The sequence below is a fragment of the Oncorhynchus nerka genome, linkage group LG12 (assembly GCF_034236695.1).
Source record: "Oncorhynchus nerka isolate Pitt River linkage group LG12, Oner_Uvic_2.0, whole genome shotgun sequence".
NCBI lineage: Eukaryota > Metazoa > Chordata > Actinopteri > Salmoniformes > Salmonidae > Oncorhynchus > Oncorhynchus nerka.
In genome coordinates this window covers 32,240,969-32,264,436 of record NC_088407.1, presented here as the reverse complement: position 1 = coordinate 32,264,436, position 23,468 = coordinate 32,240,969, and the positions used below count along the sequence as shown (strand labels likewise).

General features: G+C 41.3%; 1 protein-coding gene and 1 long non-coding RNA gene across 5 annotated transcripts; one reads left to right on the top strand and one right to left on the bottom strand.

The window, feature by feature from the left end:
* Positions 1–2,675: 2,675 nt before the first annotated feature.
* On the top strand, positions 2,676–9,116 carry LOC115138125 (uncharacterized). Of its 4 annotated transcripts, XR_003864891.2 has the most exons (8): positions 2,684–5,772; positions 6,553–6,640; positions 6,725–6,815; positions 6,957–6,985; positions 7,664–7,853; positions 7,989–8,148; positions 8,243–8,370; positions 8,531–9,116. It is a non-coding gene; the product is annotated as an uncharacterized LOC115138125 (long non-coding RNA). The 4 variants fall into 4 exon arrangements; XR_003864889.2 differs by having other exon boundaries at positions 2,676–5,772; positions 6,957–7,853; XR_003864888.2 differs by having other exon boundaries at positions 2,676–5,772; positions 6,725–7,853.
* A 5,423-nt stretch (positions 9,117–14,539) lies between these two features.
* On the bottom strand, positions 14,540–22,934 carry LOC115138100 (zinc finger protein 154-like). Its single transcript, XM_029674582.2, has 8 exons — positions 22,631–22,934; positions 22,055–22,257; positions 21,623–21,724; positions 21,420–21,515; positions 19,019–19,129; positions 18,711–18,831; positions 17,636–17,953; positions 14,540–16,254 (listed from the first exon to the last, which is right to left on the bottom strand). The coding sequence occupies exons 1-8, from the start codon at positions 22,650–22,652 to the stop codon at positions 15,242–15,244; spliced, it is 1,986 nt and encodes a 661-aa protein (XP_029530442.1). The 5' UTR covers positions 22,653–22,934; the 3' UTR covers positions 14,540–15,241.
* Between the last annotated feature and the right edge of the window lie 534 nt (positions 22,935–23,468).

Below are 23,468 nucleotides of genomic sequence, written 5' to 3'. Positions count from 1 at the left end.
CAATATAGCAAGTAAAACACTGGAATGGTAGTTTTGCAATGGAAGACTGTGCAAAGTAGAAATAAAAATAATGGGGTGCAAAGGAGCAAAATTAATTAATTAATTAAATACAGTTGGGAAAGAGGTAGTTGTTTGGGCTAAATTATAGGTGGGCTATGTACAGGTGCAGTAATCTGTGAGCTGCTCTGACAGTTGGTGCTTAAAGCTAGTGAGGGAGATAAGTGTTTCCAGTTTCAGAGATTTATGTAGTTCGTTCCAGTCATTGGCAGCAGAGAACTGGAAGGAGAGCGGCCAAAGAAAGAATTGGTTTTGGGGGTGACTAGAGAGATATACCTGCTGGAGCGTATGCTACAGGTGGGAGATGCTATGGTGACCAGCGAGCTGAGATAAGGGGGGACTTTACCTAGCAGGGTCTTGTAGATGACATGGAGCCAGTGGGTTTGGCGACGAGTATGAAGCGAGGGCCAGCCAACGAGAGCGTACAGGTCGCAATGGTGGGTAGTATATGGGGCTTTGGTGACAAAACGGATTGCACTGTGATAGACTGCATCCAATTTGTTGAGTAGGGTATTGGAGGCTATTTTGTAAATGACATCGCCAAAGTCGAGGATTGGTAGGATGGTCAATTTTACAAGGGTATGTTTGGCAGCATGAGTGAAGGATGCTTTGTTGCGAAATAGGAAGCCAATTCTAGATTTAACTTTGGATTGGAGATGTTTGATATGGGTCTGGAAGGAGAGTTTACAGTCTAACCAGACACCTAAGTATTTGTAGTTGTCCACGTATTCTAAGTCAGAGCCGTGGAGAGTAGTGATGTTGGACAGGCGGGTAGGTGCAGGTAGCGATCGGTTGAAGAGCATGCATTTAGTTTTACTTGTATTTAAGAGCAATTGGAGGCCACGGAAGGAGAGTTGTATGGCATTGAAGCTTGCCTGGAGGGTTGTTAACACAGTGTCCAAAGAAGGGCCAGAAGTATACAGAATGGTGTCGTCTGCGTAGAGGTGGATCAGAGACTCACCAGCACCAAGAGCGACCTCATTGATGTATACAGAGAAGAGAGTCGGTCCAAGAATTGAACCCTGTGGCACCCCATAGAGACTGCCAGAGGTCCGGACAGCAGACCCTCCGATTTGACACACTGAACTCTATCAGAGAAGTAGTTGGTGAACCAGGCGAGGCAATCATTTGAGAAACCAAGGCTGTCGAGTCTGCCGATGAGGATGTGGTGATTGACAGAGTCGAAAGCCTTGGCCAGATCAATGAATACGGCTGCACAGTAATGTTTCTTATCGATGGCGGTTAAGATATCGTTTAGGACCTTGAGCGTGGCTGAGGTGCACCCATGACCAGCTCTGAAACCAGATTGCATAGCAGAGAAGGTATGGTGAGATTCGAAATGGTCGGTAATCTGTTTGTTGACTTGGCTTTCAAGACCTTAGAAAGGCATGGTAGGATAGATATAGGTCTGTAGCAGTTTGGGTCAAGAGTGTCCCCCTTTGAAGAGGGGGATGACCGCAGCTGCTTTCCAATCTTTGGGAATCTCAGATGACACAAAAGAGAGGTTGAACAGGCTAGTAATAGGGGTGGCAACAATTTTGGCAGATAATTTTAGAAAGAAAGGGTCCAGATTGTCTAGCCCGGCTGATTTGTAGGGGTCCAGATTTTGCAGCTCTTTCAGAACATCAGCTGAACGGATTTGGGAGAAGGAGAAATGGGGAAGGCTTGGGCGAGTTGCTGTTGGGGGTGCAGTGCTGTTGACCGGGTAGGAGTAGCCAGGTGGAAAGCATGGCCAGCCGTAGAAAAATGCTTATTGAAATTCTCAATTATGGTGGATTTATCAGTGGTGACAGTGTTTCCTATCTTCAGTGCAGTGGGCAGCTGGGAGGAGGTGTTCTTATTCTCCATGGACTTTACAGTGTCCCAGAACGTTTTTGAGTTAGTGTTGCAGGAAGCAAATTTCTGCTTGAAAAAGCTAGCCTTGGCTTTTCTAACTGCCTGTGTATAATGGTTTCTAGCTTCCCTGAACAGCTGCATATCACGGGGGCTGTTCGATGCTAATGCAGAGCGCCATAGGATGTTTTTGTGTTGGTTAAGGGCAGTCAGGTCTGGGGAGAACCAAGGGCTATATCTGTTCCTGGTTCTAAATTTCTTGAATGGGGCATGTTTATTTAAGATGGTTAGGAAGGCATTTAAAAAAAATATCCAGGCATCCTCTACTGACGGGATGAGATCAATATCCTTCCAGGACACCCCGGCCAGGTCAATTAGAAAGGCCTGCTCGCTGAAGTGTTTCAGGGAGCGTTTTACAGTGATGAGTGGAGGTCGTTTGACCGCTGACCCATTACGGATGCAGGCAATGAGGCAGTGATCGCTGAGATCTTGGTTGAAGACAGCAGAGGTGTATTTATATCTATGAGGGGAAGTTGGTTGAGGATGATATCTGGCTGGGGTGTTAAGGTGCCTGTGTTTAAGGCTTTGGGGGCAATCAGTTCACCTGGTGTCCAGGTTCAGCTGATAGATTTGTGTGAGATTGTTTTTAGGGCATCAATTTTTAAAAGTAGGAAATGGCTGGGGACCTGTTAAGCATGTTCAGGCTATAGTTTGCAGTAGATTGCAACACCGCCCCCTTTGCAGTTCTATCTCTGAAGATAGATGGGGGGCAATCAGCATTTTTAGACCTCAAAATATTGAATAATAATAGGTAGGGGATAATCAATGAGGGGCTATGTGTTCTCTGGAATATAATGCACAATGTGGAAGGTGTTCCAGGACGCGCTAGCCTCCTTCCATGGAGTTGCATTATTTTCCAGAGAACACATAGAGCCCCAAGTTGATTATCCCTTTTATACCATGGCTATAATTGAACACATGTACCGCTATAAATGTGTTAATTTGCTGGTAGAAATGTTTTCAACATCCACTGAAGTAGCTATCAAGTTGACTAGATATCAACAATAGTTGCCTTGGTAAACAGACTTGCTAGTTTAGCTAACTAAACCATAAGTCCTAGCTTGCTAATATAAAAATCAAATTCAACAATGCTAATGTTTTTCAATTCAATTTTTGCTTTCAAAAGTAGCTCAAACATGGAACATGTAAGAATGAACTATAGTCATTGAATTCTACCATGCAAATATATTGTGCATTATAGGAAAATAATGCATGCTCTAGAATGCCCTTCAATCAGTTGTATAAAGTATTTAAGTAAAACATAATTTAAAGTACTACTTGAGTACTACTACTTCTGCCAACTTTAATACATTCTTAAAGAAAATAATGTACTTTTTACTCCATACATTTTCCCTAACACCCAAAAGTACTCGTTACATTTTGACAGGAAAACGGTCCAATTCACACACTTACCATGAGAACAATCCCTGGTCATCACTACTGCATCTGATCTGGCAGACTCACTAAACAAATGCTTAGTTTGTAAATTATGTCTGAGTGTTGGAGTGTGCCCCTGCGATCTGTCTAAAAAAAAAGACAATTGTGCAGTCTGGTTTACTTTTACTCAATTATGGCAATTTAGTACTTTTTCCACCACTGCCTTCAAGCCAATCAGAAATGAGTATTCAACAATGCCATGATATAATGCAAGAGAAGCCGGTGTTTGGAGGATATACAGGCAAGGTGTTATTACGTCCGAGACGAAGTCGAGGGCCAGCAAACCGTGCCAATATATTCTCCAAACACGGGCTTCAAGGTCATTATCAAGGGTTACCAACATATTCAAATAATGATTGACATTTTTATTTAAAAAAAACATTGAATTTATTCATACCATTTCACCCTTCCATGAGATACAGTACTGACACATCTAGGGTTGCTTCCCAAGCCGGATGGTCGTTCATTCTATCGGTACGTTTGCCAGAGACGGACCCAGTCATTAAGTCTCTGTTCTGTATCTATGTCGTTTATTCTAAATGTTCTGTTGCCATACTGTTTGGCAATGTTCTTATCCCTTGCTTCCTAGCTAGCCAACTACGGCTAATTTACGGTCAAACATTACAGCCAGAATAACAGCTAAGTAGCCACATTTGCATTTGTTTTAGCGGTTTTCTAGTGATATTTGATAATGATGCGTGATTTTACCTGGCATAGAAAATGTGCTCCGATGAGCTGGCCAACAACACAGCTAACACAATCACTTCAAACTGAAGCTGGGAAGACTGCAAACTAGCTGCATTTCGTTTTCGATTGACATTTCTTTGTATATATCCATTTAAAAAAAAGTCTGATTCATGATTGACTGGCTGAGAAAAGCTGCCTGCATGTCTCATCCTGACTCCCGACCCCTACACATGCCTAACCAGTTATCATTTAACAAGTGTCGTATCAATTTGAGGTTTGTCGAAGTCGGTAAGGAAAAGATGAGTCTGTTCTACTCATGAATTCAGACCCCTTCACTTGTCCTGCATTGTTATGTTACAGCCTTATTCTAAAATGGATTAAATAACAAATCCTCAATCTACACACAAAAGCCCTTAAAAAGCGAAAACAGGTTGACATTTTTTGCAAATTTATTTAAAAAAAACATATACCTTATTTACTTCAGTATTCAGACCCTTTTTTAAAAACCTTTAACTAGGCAAGTCAGTTAACAAATTCTTATTTTCAATGACAGCCTAGGGACAGTGGGTTAACTGCCTTGTTCAGGGGCACAATGACAGATTTTTACCTTGTCAGTTCGGGGATTCGATCTTGCAACCTTTCAGTTACTCGTCCAATGCTCTAATCACTAGGCTACCTGCTGCCCTTTGCTATGAGACTGGAAATTGAGCTCCGGTGCATCCTGTTTCCGTTGATCATCCTTGATGTTTCTAGAACTTTGATTCAATTTATTTGAAAATTATTTGATTAAATTAATTTGACATGATTTGGAAAGGCACATCTGTCTGTACAAGGTCCCACAGTTGACAGTGCACGTCAGAGTAAAAACCAAGCCATGAGGCCGAAAGAATTGTCTGTAGAGCTCCGAGACAGGATTGTGTCGAGGCACAGATCTGGGGAAGGGTACAAAAACAATTCTGCAGCATTGAAGGTCCTCAAGAACACAGTGGCCTCCATCATTCTTAAATGGAAGCCGTTTGGAACCACCAAGACTCTTCCTAGAGCTGGCTGCTCGTCCAAACTGAGCAATCAGGAGAGAAAGGCCTTGGTCAGGGAGGTGACCAGGTCACTCTGACAGAGTTCCTCTGTGGAGATGGTTGTCCTTCTGGAAGGTTCAAGATTGAACTATTTGGCATGAATGCCAAGTGTCACATCTGGAGGAAACCTGGCACCATCCCCACGGTGAAGCATGGTGGTGGCAGCATCATGCTGTGAGGATGTTTTTCAGCGGCAGGGACTGGGAGACTAGTCAGGATCAAGGGAAAGATGAACGGAGTACTGAGAGATTGATGAAAACCTGCTCAGGACCTCAGACTGGGTTTAAGGTTCAGCTTCAATACATTTGCAAAAATGTCTAAACCTGTTTTTGCTTTTCATTATGGCGTAGTGTGTGTGTAGATTGAGAAACATTATTTAATCCATGGCTGTAAAGTATCAAAAAGTTGTAGAAAGTGAAGGGGTCTGAATATTTTCCTAATGCACTATACATCCAAAACCACTCAGTGGTTTTGAATTCAAACACATTCTTTATGAATTACATCTGCATACTGCTCTGCTTGCATGGTTTCAGATTTTTTGTTCTCCCTCATATTGTAGGAAAACTTTTGAAGGGGTCTGAACAGTGTGTTTTCATGGACTTTCCTGAGTATTAAAGGCCAGGTGAGCATTGGTGTCATTTAGAATTAACCACAGATAGGTTTTGCTGCACCAATTAAGGAACATACAAATGGAAAAGATGTATATATATTCTTTATTTTAAATACATCAAATGTATAAGTATTTGCCAATTCTGTTTAATATGCCCAATTTGTTTTAGGGAAATTGCCCGTTACATAATGTTGCATCAGGCTTTCAAAATGTGTGGGTGAATATTTTTTAAATGGACATTTTAAAAACCAATCTGAACAATACATGGACCTATGTGTAGTTCATTTAAATTACATTTGAGGGTGCATGCTCCACAGCTCATAAAGACTGTGCTCACAGAATGTTTCATATTTTGCAGATACTGGGTCTAATCGAGACCAATATGTAATGAAATCACATTGCTGTTGCAAATAGAAATATGTTCAACAACTGACATTTTCAGATATTATTTTGACAATTCATTCTCTATTGTCATAGATTTGGTGGGCACCGTCATGTGATCTTTGTGATATGACTTTAAGCATGTACTGATGAAACTCACTTAATATTTTATTTTTAAAGTCTACAAACACTCTACATTTATTCACTCTGTGATAGGGTTGGATCCTATATGCTACTTGTATTATTGTCCTGTAAATGGTTGTGCCTATAATTTAGGCTGTGTGTAGCATGGGGCATAAAGGAAATTACCTCTACTAGATTATAGTGATAAGGAAAACAGCATACAAATTTGGCCTGTGTATTCATTTGCCTATAACTAATCAGAATTTCATTATGTTTACATAAAAATAGTACTTCAAAATGAGACGATCCTGCCATGGAAAAGACGACTGGGTGGACAAAGTGGAAAACTCACCATGCAGCAGGGTCTTTAATGCAGGTTTGATAGCTAACCATTCATTATTGAAAATATAACTGCTGTGTGACAATTAGGTCAAAAACTATATTTTATTTTTTGGTATAGATGGCCAAGGAAGTTACACAGAACTTCCCCTCCCAAATTGATATAGAACCTTCACAAAAGCACATGGAGCAACTGCGAAACTAAATGGCTGGTATGTAATGACATTTGAATTCAAAGTAAATGTAAATTCTTAATTTGTATGTAGTTGTGTGGGACAGCCATATGTTCAGTTCATGCCTATGATTTGAGTTCAACAAAGCCAACACCTGCTTCTTGTGTGTCACCGATAAAGAACCTGGATGTGGCCCAAAGACTGACTGGGTTAGTAACTTTATTTAACACGTTTATAATCTTTTGACAACAGTGACGGCATGTAAGACAATTTTTGATAACACAATGGATGGTTAATTCGTCATACGTTATAAATAATATCAATGCAGTGTTACGCTTTGTTTTAGATTTGATGTTTTGCATGCCAACAGTGGTTCAATGTGCTGTCCCTAGGACTGAAGACAAGAGTTCAGAGTGAAGAACACAAACTGGAAGTGCTGTCTTTGTTGTTGAAAATGTATGCTATACCCCATCCACACTGAAGAGGCTCTGAAATGTACATCAACCAGGGATAAAGAGAAAGTCAACACTGAAATGTTTCATACTCATCTGACATTATTAAATGTCTACAATTTCTGCTTAATTTGTCAATATTACATTTTTATTCATTGATTTACCGGCCACCATTACTGTGGTTACATGTTCAGTATATGTATTGACCAGCAAACCCACTGCAGCCTACTTCAAGCTCACTCTCCATCCCTGCTTTGGACAATTAATAACATGACTCTCGTACTTTGCCTTATTCCTACTTTATCTGGTGACAACTGCATGCATCGCCATCCTTGTAGAGTTTCCGAGCCTTGTTTTATATCTTATGACACAATATTGTATACTTGTATAGAGCAGACAAACCCAGTAATCTGTAAAAGTTTCACCATGTTACAGGTGGTCCAAAAGCTGTCGAGACCCCTTCATAGAGAAACTGCCCAACAACAAAAAGCCTGTGTTGTGAGGCCATTGCACTGATTAAGCATACAGCTGATGAAGCAGATGTTCGCCTATCGCCAAAAGATGGTTCATGACCCAGTGAAGTCCTCTGAAATATTCCCAGCAATCCAAAGACATAGCAGGAATGGTATGTGGATCTTAGACTGCCTTGCCTTAACTGTCAGGACAGTTGTTTTCTGTTCTACAACAGTCTGATTAGTACTGATATATTACATGACGATAGTGCTACACCACAATGTTTACTTTTCTATCTTGTCTGCAGATTGAGCAAGATTTTAGTGATGCAACCTCTGCAAAGTTCCTGGAGAAGTGGCCTACTCTCTCCAAGCAGAAAGTTATTGACCAAAGACGTGGCCTCACACAGACAGGCGGCCTGCAAGACCTGGTTCAAGATGCTGAATCCACAACAGAAGTGGACAATCGTATGCTGGAATAAAAGTATTATACTAATGGAAGGGAGCATTATTTTTTAAAGCAAAATGGAATGATTTAACTTGTGAAAATGTGTACTTTCAGGATGGGACAGTGACATGTCCTCCATTTTGGTCCTTGTCCACCTTATACCACCATCACCTCATGGCCACAAGAGACCTGGAAAAATATCAGCCAGACACACCAGTAACCACATTGTGAAGTTCATCAAGGTGAGGTTACAGTTGACTGTTCTCTCCCCATTCCTAATCCTAAACTACTTTTAAGATTATGGACAAATTGTAAGATCATATGTAGCTGTAATTTAAATTGACAAACTGTTTGCGAACTGTGATTCATTTTAATAGCAAACTAATGATGTTCTTGTGTCAGACTGGGACCAGCATCTGGAGAGCGCCATGGAAAGCCTTCAACCCTATCTGCTTGCTGTGGGGATCCAGAGGAGTGTGATTCACAAGTACTTCATTGTGATTGACAAACATGCAATACATTGTAAGTCACCAGACTCTCTTGCCTGTTTTGTCTTTGGTACCTCACATCTCCCTCACTAGCTTTCAGATCACTGCACATGTACATAGCCCATCTGTAAACAGCCCATCTACCTACCTCATCCCCATACTGGTATTTATTTATTTTGCTCCTTTGCACCCCAGTATCTCTACCTGCACTTTCATCTTATGCCAATCTACCATTCCAGTGTTTAATTGCTATATTGTAATTACTTCGCCACCATGGCCTATTTATTTCCTTAAACTTACCTCATTTGCACTCACTGTATATAGACTTTTTTGTTTTCTTTTGTTCTACTGCATTATTGACTATGTTTTTGTTTGTTCCAAGTGTAACTCAGTGTTGCAAGTGTCGAATTGCTATGCTTTATCTTGGCCAGGTCGCAGTTGCAAATGAGAACTTGTTCTCAACTAGCCTACCTGGTTAAATAAAGGTGAAATAAAATAAATACATTTGGTTTTGTTGAATCATTCAGTGCCAGATATTGTTGCTGCTTTTGTCTTGCTGAGAAAGGACTTTCAGGCTGAATTTGATAAATTCACCCAAGATAGTTATGCGAACTCGAGCACTTCATGCAGAACACTGCCAAAAAAGGAGACAAATCCCAGTCTTTCCTTTGAAGGGTGTTAAACGTTCTTGCATTCTAAACTCCTTGCAGTACATGTGAAAACTTCTGTCGATATTATGCATGATATCTTGGAGGGAAGTGGCACAAAATAAAATGAAACTGCTAATACTGCACTTGAACAAGTACACATCATCAAATGAAATAGACAGGAGAATAAAGAGGTTTAACTATGGTTACATGGAGCAACAAACCTCCGGCAGTGCAGTTAGAGGACTAATGACTTGGTTAAATGCTATCCAGTCCTGGTGTTTACTTCGCAATCTACCACTTATCTTTGGAGACTTAGCTTGTCCAAATTATCTACACTGGTATTTACTGTTTGTTGCTTCAGATAGTAAAACCATTGTATTTTCTCCAATGATAGAGTATTTAAAAAAAACTTTTTTTTTTTTAAACACTTAGATTGCAGAACACCACAGGTTATTCAAGCAATTGTTTCCAAAAAAAAAAGAGGCTGCTACCGAAGCATCATTTTATGGTGCATTACCCCACATATACAAGTCGGAAGTTTACATACACATAGGTTGGAGTCATTAACACGTTTTTCAACCACTCCACAAATGTCTTGTTAACAAACTGTTTTGGCAAGTCTGTTAGGACATCTACTTTGTGCATGACAAGTAATTTTTCCAACAATTGTTTACAGACAGATTATTTCACTATCACAATTCCAGTGGGTCAGAAGTTTACATACACTAAATTGACTGTGCCTTTAAACAGCTTGGAAAATTCCAGAAAATGTCAAGGCTTTAGAAGCTTCTGATCATAATTTGAGTCAATTGGAGGTGTACCTATATTTCAAGGCCTACCTTCAACCTCAGTGCCTCTTTGCTTGACATGGGAAAATCAAAAGAAATCAGCCAAGATAAATTGAAGACCTCCACAAGTCTGGTTCATCTTTGGGAGCATTTTCCAAACGCCTGAAGTTACCACGTTCATCTGTACAAACAATAGTACGCAAGTATAAATACCATGGGACCACGCAGCCGTCATACCGCTCAGGAAGGAGATGCGTTCTGTCTCCTAGAGATGAACGTACTTTGGTGCGAAAAGTGCAAATCAATCCCAGAACAACAGCAAAGGACCTTGTGAAGATGCTGGAGGAAACAGGTACAAAAGTATCGATATCCACAGTAAAACGAGTCCTATATTGACATAACCTGAAAGGCCACTCAGCAAGGAAGAAGCCACTGCTCCAACACCGCCATAAAAAAGCCAGACTACGGTTTGCAACAGCACATGGGGACAAAAATCTTACTTTTTGGAGAAATGTCCTCTCGTCTGAAGAAACAAAAATAGAACTGTTTGGCCATAATGACCAGAGTTATGTTTGGAGGAAAACTGTGAGACTTGCAAACCAAAGAACACCATCCCAACCGTGAAGCACAGGGGTGGCAGCATCATGTTGTGGTGGTGCTTTGCTGCAGGAGGGACTGGTGCACCTCACAAAATAGATGGCTTTATGAGAAAGGAAAATGTGGATATATTGAAACATCTCAAGACATCAGTCAGGAAGTTAAAGCTTGGTCGCAAATGGGTCTTCCAAATGGACAATGACCCCAAGCATACTTCAAGTTGTGGCAAAATGGCTTAAGTACAACAAAGTCAATGTATTGGAGTGGCCATCACAAAGCCCTGACCTCAATCCTATAAAAAAACTTGTGGGCAGAACTGAGAACACGTGTGCCAGAAAGGAGGCCTACACACACGTCTCAGTTATACCAGCTTTGTCAGGAAGAACGGGACAAAATTCACCCAAACTTATTGTGGGAAGCTTGTGGAAGGCTACCCAAAATGTTTGACCCAATTTAAACAATTTAAAGGCAATGCTACCAATATACTAATTGAGCGTATGTAACCTTTTGACCCACTGGGAATGTGATGAAAGAAGTAAAAGCTGAAACTGAGTAATGTATTTAGCTTAAGGTGTATGTAAACTTCCGACTTCAACTGTATACTTAAAATTGGAACAGTTTTGCATAGCTGGTGCATGCTCTATGAAGAAAAGCATCATTTCTTTAAAAAAGCTTCAAAAATGTAACTAACATTGCCAAAAAAAACAAGTCAAATAGCATACAGTTCGCAGACATTTAACACCAACAGTCATGATCAGTCCATGTAAAATGTTATATTTAAAATGTGGTGGGCTGTAAGATGGCTGACTCTTCAGGTACCAATTGACACCATGGTGTTAAATGGGCCAAACACCATGGAAATATGTATTGTTCAGTTGTTTGTCAGATGCCAGTTTCAGAAAATCCACCATATTGTTGTTAAAGATGAGGTTACTTTTGCCCTACAATGTCTTGATGAGCATTTTAATGCATATAGAGTTGGGTGTACAACAGAGGGACCTTATGTAGTTGATGTTAAAGAGCTTTTCTGTCACAAAGCATTTGATATACAGATGTCTTACAGTTGTGATGATTCAAGTTTGTTTATTGTCCCATACGGTTTCCTGTGACTCTAAACTGCACAGTAAGCTCTTTAAAACCAAGATGTATTGTATTGCAATATTGGCTTTTTTATTTACTTTTAATACAGGATGGACAGATGCCACAATTTTATTTTCAGTGTTTTTGTTATGTGAGATGCCAGTTTCACAAAATCCTCCATGTCATTGAATTGCAATATTGACCATTTAATATGTACATGTATTAAAGTGAACGGAGGCCAACATTAAATTCCAGTCCACAATTTTATTATCATCAGTATTTTAAATGTATGTATTGCAAATGTCTTACATTTAAGAATAAAGTGCTTTGTTAAATACTGACTTCTGATTTGACGTTATGTTCAGTTTTACAAATGCTACTTGAATGATAATATTCAATTCTATATCGAGTGATTTGCAAGTAGAGTTGTCTCCATGTTACTCTAAATGGAGTAAATGACAGTTTGTAGAGTTACATATGAAAATTAAACTCTGCAACTAGAGTAATAATTTTTACTCTATTTAGACTGGGACCAAATGTTATCTTTTGTAGAGTATAATTGTATTCAATTTGAGTACAATTTACTGTGTAATTTGTTTGGTATTAAAAGTGACTGCTAATATGTCAAATTGCATGAAATGTGTACAAAATGATTTTTTCTTAGACCTGCAAATACAATAGATTGAAGATAGATTGAAGCAATGATTTTACTATAAAGGAGATCTTTCCACCCCAACTCTTGTTCACGGTCTGTGAACCCACAACCTTCTGGCCCGCAGGCCTCTGTGCTATAAAATGTCCTGCCTTCAGGACGAAGAACAGTTCCTTTAACTGCTTATCTCTCTGGTCTGTCCAAGAAGTGAGAATAAATGGTAGACATGTTCTCTCACTTTGTTTTAATTATTATTTTGGGGATAAGGGAGGTTCACTTGTTTCAGAGAGGGTTTAGGTCAAATATATTTTGCTGAGGGGAGGGCCATTCATTTTCATTTCAGAGAGGTCCGATTTATATACCGTTCATTCCCTAAGCAACCCTAATTAGACTTACCTGTGTTAATGGTTTTCACAGACAAAGTTGAGTCAATTAGGATCCCAAATATTTACAGCACATGCATCCTGGGGTCCACATAAAACATACAAATACATGAAAGTACAGAACAGCAGACAATAACATAAGATAGAAATTCAACAAATATGTATATATGAAGGACACCACGAGACTACTATTTACACTATTCATATACAGTTACATAAAATCTTTAGAGGAGTGGCGCTGTGATACAAGACCCTAAACTGGTGGCATAGCATTCCACGATGAACTGGCTCTTCACAACTGAGCGGTGCATTAAATCTGTTTTTGGTTTGGGTAGTGAAGAAACCCATAGTGGCGTATGTACAGAGCATTCGGAAACTATTCAGACCCCTTGACTTATTCCACATTTTGTTACGTTACATCCTTATTCTAAAATTGATTTAAAAAAAAAAATCCTCTAACTACACACAATACTCCATAATGACGACAGCAAAAACGTTTTCTTTTTTTTTTTAAAGATTACATTTACGTAAGTACTTAGACCCTTTACTTGGTACTTTGTTGAAGTACCTTTTGGCAGCAATTACAGCCTCGAGTCTTCTTGGGTATGACGCTACAAGCCTGACCTGTATTCGGTGAGTTTCTCCCATTCTTCTCTGCAGATCTTCTCAAGCTCTGTCAGGTTGGACGGGGAGTGTTGCTGCACAACTATTTTCAGGTCTCTCCAGAGATGTTTGATCAGGTTCAAGTCCAGGCTCTGGCTGCACAAATATTTCCAGGTCTCTCCAGAGATGTTTGAGCAGGTTCAAGTCCAGGCTCTGGCTGGGCCACTCAAGGAGATTCAAGTGATTTTAGATTCCTGTGTTGTCTTGGCTGTGTGCTTAGGATTGTTGTGCTGTTGGAAACTGAACCTTCGCCCCAGTCTGAGGCCCTGAGCACTCTGGAGCAGGTTTTTAATCAAGGATCTCTCTGTACTTTGCTCCGTTCATCTTTCCCTCGATCCTGATTAGTCTCCCTGCCGCTGAAAAACATCCCCACTGCATAATGCTGCCACCACCATGCGTCAACGTAGGGATGGTGCCAGGTTTCTTCCATACGTGACGCTTGGCATTCAGGCCAAAGAGTTCAATCTTGGTTTCATCAAACCAGAGAATCTTGATTCTCATGGTCTGAGAGTCTTTAGGTGAGTTTTGTCAAACTCCAAGCGGGCTGTCATGTGCCTTTTACTGAGGAGTGCAAATTAAATTAAAATGCAAATTAATTACTTAATCATACTATGTGATTTTCTGGATTTTTGTTTTAGATTCCACCTCTCACAGTTGAAGTGTACCTATGATAAAAGTAGGAAAACCTGCAAAATCGGCAGTGTATCAAATACTTGTTCTCCCCACTGTATGTTAGAGAAGCTTCCATTGAAGAATACTCAGTTCTATTGGATAGATAAGTAACTCTCCAACCATGTGATAGCAGGTAATTGTAAAGCCAAAAGTGAGTTTTTTGAATAACATTATGATCAATAATATCAAAGGCTGCACTGAAATCTAACTATACAGCTCCAACTACCATCTTATTATCCATGTATTTTAGCCAATCAGTCCTCTGAGTCAGTGCAGTACAAGTTGAGTCCCTTCCCTATATGTACACTGAAAATCAGTAGTTAGCTTGTTCTTTAAAAAAATATATTGTATTTTTTCAATGATAGATGACTTTGCTTATGATGCGCACCCCTCAAAATGATACAAAAGTGCACTGGACTTGAAAAAATGATACAGATGTAACCATGTGCCATTTAATGTATTATCTAACCAGCATGAGTGCTCCCAAATCAAAATTCCATGTGCATTCCACAGGTCACGTTTATAAGTGAGTGTTATTTTTTTTATCAAGATGAGGAAAAGTTTTGCCGGTTGGGAACCACTGGTTTAGACAAATCACCCTAGTCAAACTATAGATCTAACGAGCATCACTATCTTCACCAACATAGTCCTGTACAGAGCTCAATGTCCCTCAAGACCAGGAGTCTCAAACTCATTTTCTTCAGGGGCCACATTCAGTCTTCGATGAGGTCCAGAGGGCCACACCAAAAATGTAATATTACCTTGCTGTGTAATTCTGCAATAACAGTACTCCTGTATCAATCCGTTATGAAATGTTTGACCCTACCTGACTGACAAGCTTTCATTTCAGTGACTGAGTGGGCAGGATACAGTGAATACGTATGTGTGATTACCTAATATATGGTGTTGAAAAGCTACCACCTTGAGAAATAAAGTAACCAATGACATTAATATTACGAGAAATCATATTACGCTGTCATTAAATGCCTCGCTATCACAAAATAGCCAATTATCTTGCTACTATGAGAAAGTTATTACAATGCAAGTAAACTTTAAATGAAATAAAAAATATAATTTTTATGGCCCGGGAATCATAACGTTGTTCCAAAATGTGTGCTCTTAGAACATGATACACTGTGGCTACGGCAACTCCTGTCCAACAAGGAGTGGTGGCACATTGTCTTTCTTTCTTTCCTTCTTTCTTGCCACATTTGGTGACTTGTGGTGGGCCGTACTGATATTACACACTGAAACCCGTACATTTGTGGCTGTTCCCCGATGAACCCGCTGATGTACTTTCAGGTTGCCGCTTTCAGTGAATCTCCTATCGCACATTTTACACTGGTAAGGTTTCTCTCCTGTATGAATTCGCATGTGTCTGCTAAGGTCGCTGTGGGACGTGAAGCATTTGTCGCACTGTGTGCAGGAGAACGGCCGCTCACCCGTGTGGATCCGCCGATGTATTGTGAGATCGTAACATCTTCTAAACCTCTTCCCACAATGCTCACAGCTTTTGGGGCGTTCATCCGTGTGTGTTCGTGAGTGTACCAACAAGGCACCTGAAGTACTAAAACTCTTTCCACAAACGGTACATAAGAACGGCTTCTCACCTCTATGCCACCGGAGGTGACCTATCAGTATTTGATGTTGAATAAATCCCTTCCCACATATAGAACAGACAAAAGGTCGCTCCCCGGTGTGGGTGCGTACATGTGATTGTAAAGTTCCTGCAGACCTAAAGCCTCTGCCACAATGTGAGCAAACATATGGCCTTTCTCCAGTGTGAACTCGATGGTGTTGTTTTAGAGCCACCTTTGTTTTGTATCTCTTCTCACACTGGTCACAATGGAAGGGCTTCACCTCAGAGTGAACGGTTTCGTGTCGTCTCAGTTCATATGAACATTTGTGACCCTTCCCACACTGGGAGCAGATGTACCTGTTCTTCCTGGTCTTCTTGGCCGAGGAGCTTTCTGTCTCACTGACAGGCAGGACGTTGTTCTCAGCTCCAGCTTCTCCAGAGTCCACGATCCCACTGTCCTCCTTTGGATGGTTCTTCTTGATGTGCTTCTGAAGGGTGAGCCATCTCCTGTTGGAGAACTGGCACTGTGAGCAGGAAAAGCCCTGGGACTGGGGGGGCTTGGCTTTAGCTTGTCCTGCAGGTAGAAAACACAGGAGGGTGAAATAAGGACTGGTGAGTTCAAAGTTCCATTGCAGATTGTTGTCAGTAGCGAATGTGGCAATAATATAAAGATTTAGATTTTATTCATGCAGAAATCTGTGCAATTATAGAATCTGTGCACTAAATAGACCAAAACTAGTGGAGCTGTGCATTAAGAAATGCTTCAAATATAAGTGACTAACGACTAGGGCTATGGCGGTCACAAAATTGTCAGCTGATGATTGTCAAGTAAATAAAGTCTTATTAATCCATGTAATATAGCCTACACCTTCACAATAAATGCATGCTTTATTTTAGACAGGTCTAAAGAAACATGATATGAAGAAAATGTAGTCTATTTCAGAAGAACAGAATAGCATACCGAGTTGTCCTTATGTTAGGTCCTGATGTGGCTATGCTATTAGGATATTCCTTCACATTATACATTACATTTAATACATTATAAGCGCAGTAATGCGCACATGGTAGTACGCTATAAGCGCGAATGTTGCATTAGCAGGAACACACCATTATCAAATGTGACTGCAAATGAAATTATGCATGTACTGATTTTATTATAAAAATGCATTTTTAAATGGTGAAAATTATCTTCCCCAAATTTGAAACTCACGTGCTGCTTCTGTCTGCCAGTTAGGGTCAGTTAAGTGATAGGCTAATATTGTCACCCATCAGAATATTCTTGATTTAATCTTGTCTTCACATATAATAAATAATATATGTGTGAAATTTGTTTTGATTTAGAATGGACCATTATCATGCACCTGTATCGAAAAAGCACATGTCATCTATGCACTTAAATAGCAAATGGAGGACGCTTTTCGCGTGGTTCATTTTCATCCCAGCCAGGTAGGCTATACTCTTGTTGTAAATATATGCAATTGGCATTATATTAGGAAAGTGGAGAAATAAAAATAGTAGGCCTAACCTATAGAAAGCTGATGGGATCCTCCTCATTTTAGTAGAGGCCATCACTCTATTTTCTTGAGCAATTACATAGCCTATAGAAATGTTGCGCAACATGAGCTCATGGAGTGTTTGATTAGATTTTTGATTAGATTTGCATTGATGTCAGGGTGATTAGAGGCATAATAGAGTGCTGAGTACAAGGCAGATAGCAAGTGTGGTAGGCTACTAATTACCAGCAGCAGCATCAGAGCTTGGAGAAGACTAATTACCGTGACTAAGCGGTCACGTGGAACCTTCATGACTCGTGACAGCCGATGTGGCGGTAATACGGTCACCGCAACAGCCCTACTACTGACCCCACTCTACTACTGGACAAAGTAATCAACTTCACCAACTCAGTTCGCCAGTGTATGGATGTATGCAATGTATTCCGCCCTGAATTTCCTTACCATTGATGGCCACTAATGATGGCTGTTTCTGCTGCCCAGAATTCCCAGAGGATTCCCCAGCCTCTTCCAGTCTTTCAGCGCCCTCATCACTTCCCTCACTGGCATCTTGGTCCTCCCCACTGACATCTTGCTGTCCCTCCTCGCCACTCTCCTGTTCTTTCGGTCCTTCAGCCTCTTCCTTCTCTCCCTTTCTCCTCACATCGCTCTCGTTCTTCACCGTGCCTTCTTCTATGCCTCTTTTGGTATGGTTAGACTTCAGTGAGGGAGCGAGGAAGGACAACGTGGACAGGATGTTATCAGAGTCATAGAACAAAAAATCTGGAAGAGAAACCACGTTTACATCCACAGTTTTTATGCAAGTCATACCATATATGGACATAGATAATTTGTTTGTTTGACATGGTGGGAGTTTTTGGTGCACAATGTATTATGGGAGAAATGTCTTTATGCACAAAAATTGATATAGTAACCACCAAATCGAAGTAAACTTGGTCATGTGATATGGTGTGTGGTCTTCCCACTACAACTCGGGAAACCATGCAGTTTATTAAGCAACATATTAAATAAATAAACTTCACAGGGTGATGAAAATGCTCAGTGCTGAGCTTGATGCTCCTTTCCAATAAATATAGGTGGTGACATGGTCGATGTTAAGCTGCCATTAAACAAATAATCCTTGCTCTTAAGCATAATATTCTCATGTAGACTAGCCTACCTGCACCTGCGAGCTGTTGTCTGGCACATTTGTGACAAAACTATCGGTGATGTTGAAAATGCGATGGAAACACATTGAACTTTAGATGTTTAATCGGTACATGAAAACCAAAAGTATAGTGTGTGTGCACTGCATCATCACCCACTGACTTGTATATCCGCATTAACACAGTTTGGTGGAAACACCACATTTTCTTTATGCAGATTTTTGAATATTCACATGAAAATCTGTCACCAATTGGATGGAAACCTAGCCAGAGAGAGAATCCAAATAATTCCACATTCTCTTTCAGGAGAATCCCCTACAGGTATTTCACCCAGAGGTTAACAAGTTCAAATAGATCACCTGAGGGATCCTAACCTTTTTTTAGGTTCCCCAGATTTCTATGATGCTGCAGCAGTGTTTTCAGATGCTCAGGATCAGAGAAAGACTGCTGACACTCTTCCAGGTCAGTAGGGGTCAGGTTGAGAATGGATGCTGTCTGAGAGGGAGAGAAGAATAAGTATGTCTGCAGAACAGAGAAAAGTGCTGTCCAATCCCACATGACCCCTATTCATTCATGGAATAGGGTCCTTTAAAATGAAAATAAATCCTACATTTTAAGCAAGTGTAGAAATGAACGTCAACATGTTTTAGATGATCTAATAGGATGGAGATGGAGTCAGTACCTGTGTAAAGCTGGGCACTGGCAGCATCTCCTCCAGTCTGTCAAAGAACTGCCACACCAGTATCTGTAGCGCTGTGTCATACCTAGTGCTGTACTGTACAGGGAACACCTCCTTTAACACAGAGGTAGAAGGAAGAGTCATGTGGTTTTAGCCAAGGCATATGTAAAAATGTAATCATATTCAATATTTGCCATGAAGTCATACTATTAAAGTCATACTTTAATGCAGGGAAACTTAAATCAGTTCTACCCAATTTCGAACAACATGTTAAATGTGCAACCAGAGGGAAAATAATTCTAGATCACCTGTACTCCACACACAGAGACATGTACAAAGCTCTCCCTCACCCTCCGTTTGGTAAATCAGACCACAATTCTATCCTCCTGATTACTGCTTACAATAAATAAAAAAATTATAGCAGGAAGAACCAGTGACTCTGTCTGTAAAAAAGTGGTCAGATGAAGCAGATTCTAAACTACAGGACTGTTTTGCTATCACAGACTGGAACATGTTCCGGGATTCTTCCGATGGCATTGAGGAGTACACCACATCAGTCACTGGATTTATCAATTAGTGCATCGAGGACGTCGTCCCCACAGTGACTGTACATACCTACCCCAACCAGAGGCCTTGGATTACAGGCAACATTCGCACTGAGCTAAAGGGTAGAGCTGACGCTTTCAAAGTGCGGGACTCTAACCCAGAAGCTTATAAGAACTCCTGCTATGCCCTGCGACGAACCATCAAACAGGCAAAGCGTCAATACAGGACAAAGATTGAATCGTACTACACCGGCTCCGACGCTCGCCTTATGTGGCAGGACCTGCAAGCTATTACAGACTACAAAAGGAAGCACAGCCGCGAGCTGCCCAGTGACACGAGCCTACCAGACGAGCTAAATCACTTCTATGCTTGCTTCGAGACAAGCAACCCTGAGGCATGCATATGAGAGCATCAGCTGTTCCGGACGACTGTGTGATCACGCTCTCCGTAGCCGATGTGAGTAAGACCTTTAAACAGGTCAACATTCACAAGGCTGCAGGGCCAGACGGATTACCAGGACGTGTGCTCCGGGCATGTGCTGACCAACTGGCAGGTGCCTTCACTGACATTTTCAACATGTCCCTGATTGTGTCTGTAATACCAACATGTTTCAAGCCGACCACCATAGTCCCTGTGCCCAAGAACACCAGCCTAAATGAGCCTAAATGACTACAGACCCGTAGCACTCACGTCCGTAGCCATGAAGTGCTTTGAAAGGCTGGTAATGGCTCAAAATCATTATCCCAGAAACCCTAGACCCACTATAATTTGCATAACGCCCAAACAGGTCCACAGATGATTAATCTCTATTGCACTCCACACTGCCCATTCCCACCTGGACAAAAGGAACACCTATGTGAGAATACTATTCATTGACTACAGCTCAGCGTTCAACATCATTAGTACCCTCAAAGCTCATCACTAAGCTAAGGATCCTGGGATAAACACCTCCCTCTGCAACTGGATCCTGGATTTCCTGACGGGCCACCTCCAGGTGGTGAGGGTAGGTAGCAACACATCTGCCACGCTGATCCCCAACACTGGAGCCCCCCAGAGGTGCGTGCTCAATCCCCTCCTGTTCTCCCTGTTCACCGACGACTGCATGGCCAGGCACAACTCCAACACCATCATTAAGTTTGCAGACGACACAACAGTGGTAGGCCTGATCACCGACAACGACGAGACACCCCATAGGAAGGAGGTCAGAGACCTGGCCGTGTGGTGCCAGAATAACAACCTATCCCTCACCGTAACCAAGACAAAGGAGATGATTGTGGACTAGAGGAAAAGGAGGACAGAGCACGCCCCCATTCTCATCGACAGGGCTGTAACGGAGCAGGTTGAGAGCTGTAAGTTCCTTGGTGTCCACATCACCAACAAACTAGAATGGTCCAAACACACCAAGATAGTCGTGAAGAGGGCACGACAAAGCCTATTCCCCCTCAGGAAACCAGAAAGACTTGGCATGGGTCCTGAGATCCTCAAAAGGTTCTACAGCTGCAACATCGAGTGCATACTGACTGATTGCATCACTGCCTGGTACGGTAATTGCTCGGCCTCTGACCACAAGGCACTACAGAGGGTAGTGCGTACGGCCCAGTACATCACTGGGGCTAAGCTGCCTGCCATCCAGGGGAAGTCCCTAAAAATGTTCAAAGACCCCAGCCACCCCAGTATTTTTCCCTATTTCTTTACTTATCTATTGTTCACCTAATACCTTTTTTGCACTGTTGGTTAGAGCCTGTAAGTAAGCATTTCACTGTAAGGTCTACACCCGTTGTATTCGGCGCACGTGACCAATAAACTTTCATTTGATTTGAAAGAGGGATTTATGACATAAAGATGTTAGCCATCTCACCTGAAAAAAATGTTCCCTCTTCATTGAGTCTTCTAGCAGAGTTTGGACCAGCTCCACAAAGTTATCCTTTGAGGCCTCCACTTCCTTGTCTTCGCTCTGAATATGTACATCACACACAAAACAACCATCTACAATGAGAACTAGGTAATGTAGACTTGCCATTACCAGACTGGTGTGTTTTACACATATTACAGGTTACTTACCCCTTTATGTGTTGTGCATGAATGGATTCTGTCCAGGTGGGGCTGGATAGTTTTGTAGCCAGCTGGGTTAGACTCCACACCACGACACAATTCAAGAACCAGCTGACACAGAAGATGTATGCATTAATAACAGTTGCCTGAACAATTTATATACTGAAGAAACAAACAGAGTCAAATATGTAACAGATCAGGAGTGAACAGAAGATGAGTAAATTGTGATGAGAGCGATCTTCTGTCAGCATCCCTCGTCTCTGATTCAGAGGGGTTAGGTTAAACGCGATAGACACATCTCGGTTGAATACATTCAGTCGTGCAAATGACTAGGTAACCCCTTTCATCATACTTAAGTGGTAGACTTTTTTTATGTTATTCTCCTGACCCCTACAGCGTACACCATTCCTACCTAACCCTCAACACTTCCACCTGTCTCACCCTCGCTCTCAGTCCCAGGATGAGTTGGACCCTCTGCTTGAGCGTCAGGAGCTCCGGAACCATCTCTGTCACCAGAGTCACAAACTCCTCCAGCTTCCCATACTGCATCACGTTACGCTGCTGTGCCACTTGCCACATGGATGCAGACATCAGACGTAGTGGTGGCACCAGGAGACGCAGGGAGGATAGAGGGAGATGGGGACCTGTCACCAGAGGAGGAATTTAGACAGCTCATGTTAGTACACTCCACTGTTTTCATGTGGCATTTCAGTCTTTGTAAAACAAATTGGCTATATGTTTGAAAGTACAGTGTGAGTGTCAAGTCTCACGGGCAGCGTTTAGACAGGCAGCCCAATTCTGATCTTTTGCCCAACCACATCTTTTCAGATCTTTTGCAGAGCTTATCTGATTGGTCAAAACACCAATTAGTGAAACAAGATCAGAATTGGTCTGCCAGTCCTTGCACATTTTAGCTAACTATTGGTATTTGTCCAGCCGTTAGCTTACCAGAGTGGCAGAGTCAGGCTTGTCGACGTTACAGACAATAAAAACTATTAACATAACAATTCAACAAACCTGAAACTGTTGTAGGGTCCATTTCCCCATTCACTTGGGGAAACTTTCCAATTAGCTAGCAGGTGCGGCAAAGGGTGATTTTAAACGTTAGCTAGCTAATTATTCATTGCCAGCAAAACATCATCGACAGCTGGCCTGGCTAGTAAACAATGTGCCTCCCTAAGTCATGGTTTGACTATTTTCTGAACTACTAGGCTCGGCTTGTCATAACCATTTTAACTAGCAGGTACATTTTTTATGCAACCAGAAATGTTTTGAAACGAGTCTCTGCAGCTTTCTTCAACACGCTCAATTTCTTCCGCATTATGTGAGTCACGTGGTATGCTGCAGAGCCAACCATTAGCTCCAGTGACCCCAACAGGGTGTATCATTTAAAGTATACCACTGGATGGAGGCAGAAACCTATCAAATGAAAAACGGCGGTCCGTCTCAATTGTTAATCGTGATTTCCTCTCTTCAGCTTCTTGCCTCGCGTTTATCGTGTGAAGTTAGGTCATGTGGATATTTGTTTGTCATTTATGTTATTTTTTAACACCAGCAAAACATTCGTGTCGATAGATGCTTAGGGCACAACTGTCTTATTCAGGGGGCGATATAGAATAGGTAGCATTTTGGGGGGCTCATCAAAAGATACCATGTACAACATACATTGACGTGTTAATATGTCCAGGACGAGTTTGGTTTCCAACCATTCATCGTAATCTATTTACATCCAACCACAGAAAGTCGCATGAGCAATTAAACACAAATATGGATGAAGAAAATGTAAGATACTAAAACCCTTTTAATTAACTGAAATTGTATGGCTAATAATCAAAAAATATTGCAATAGTTACAA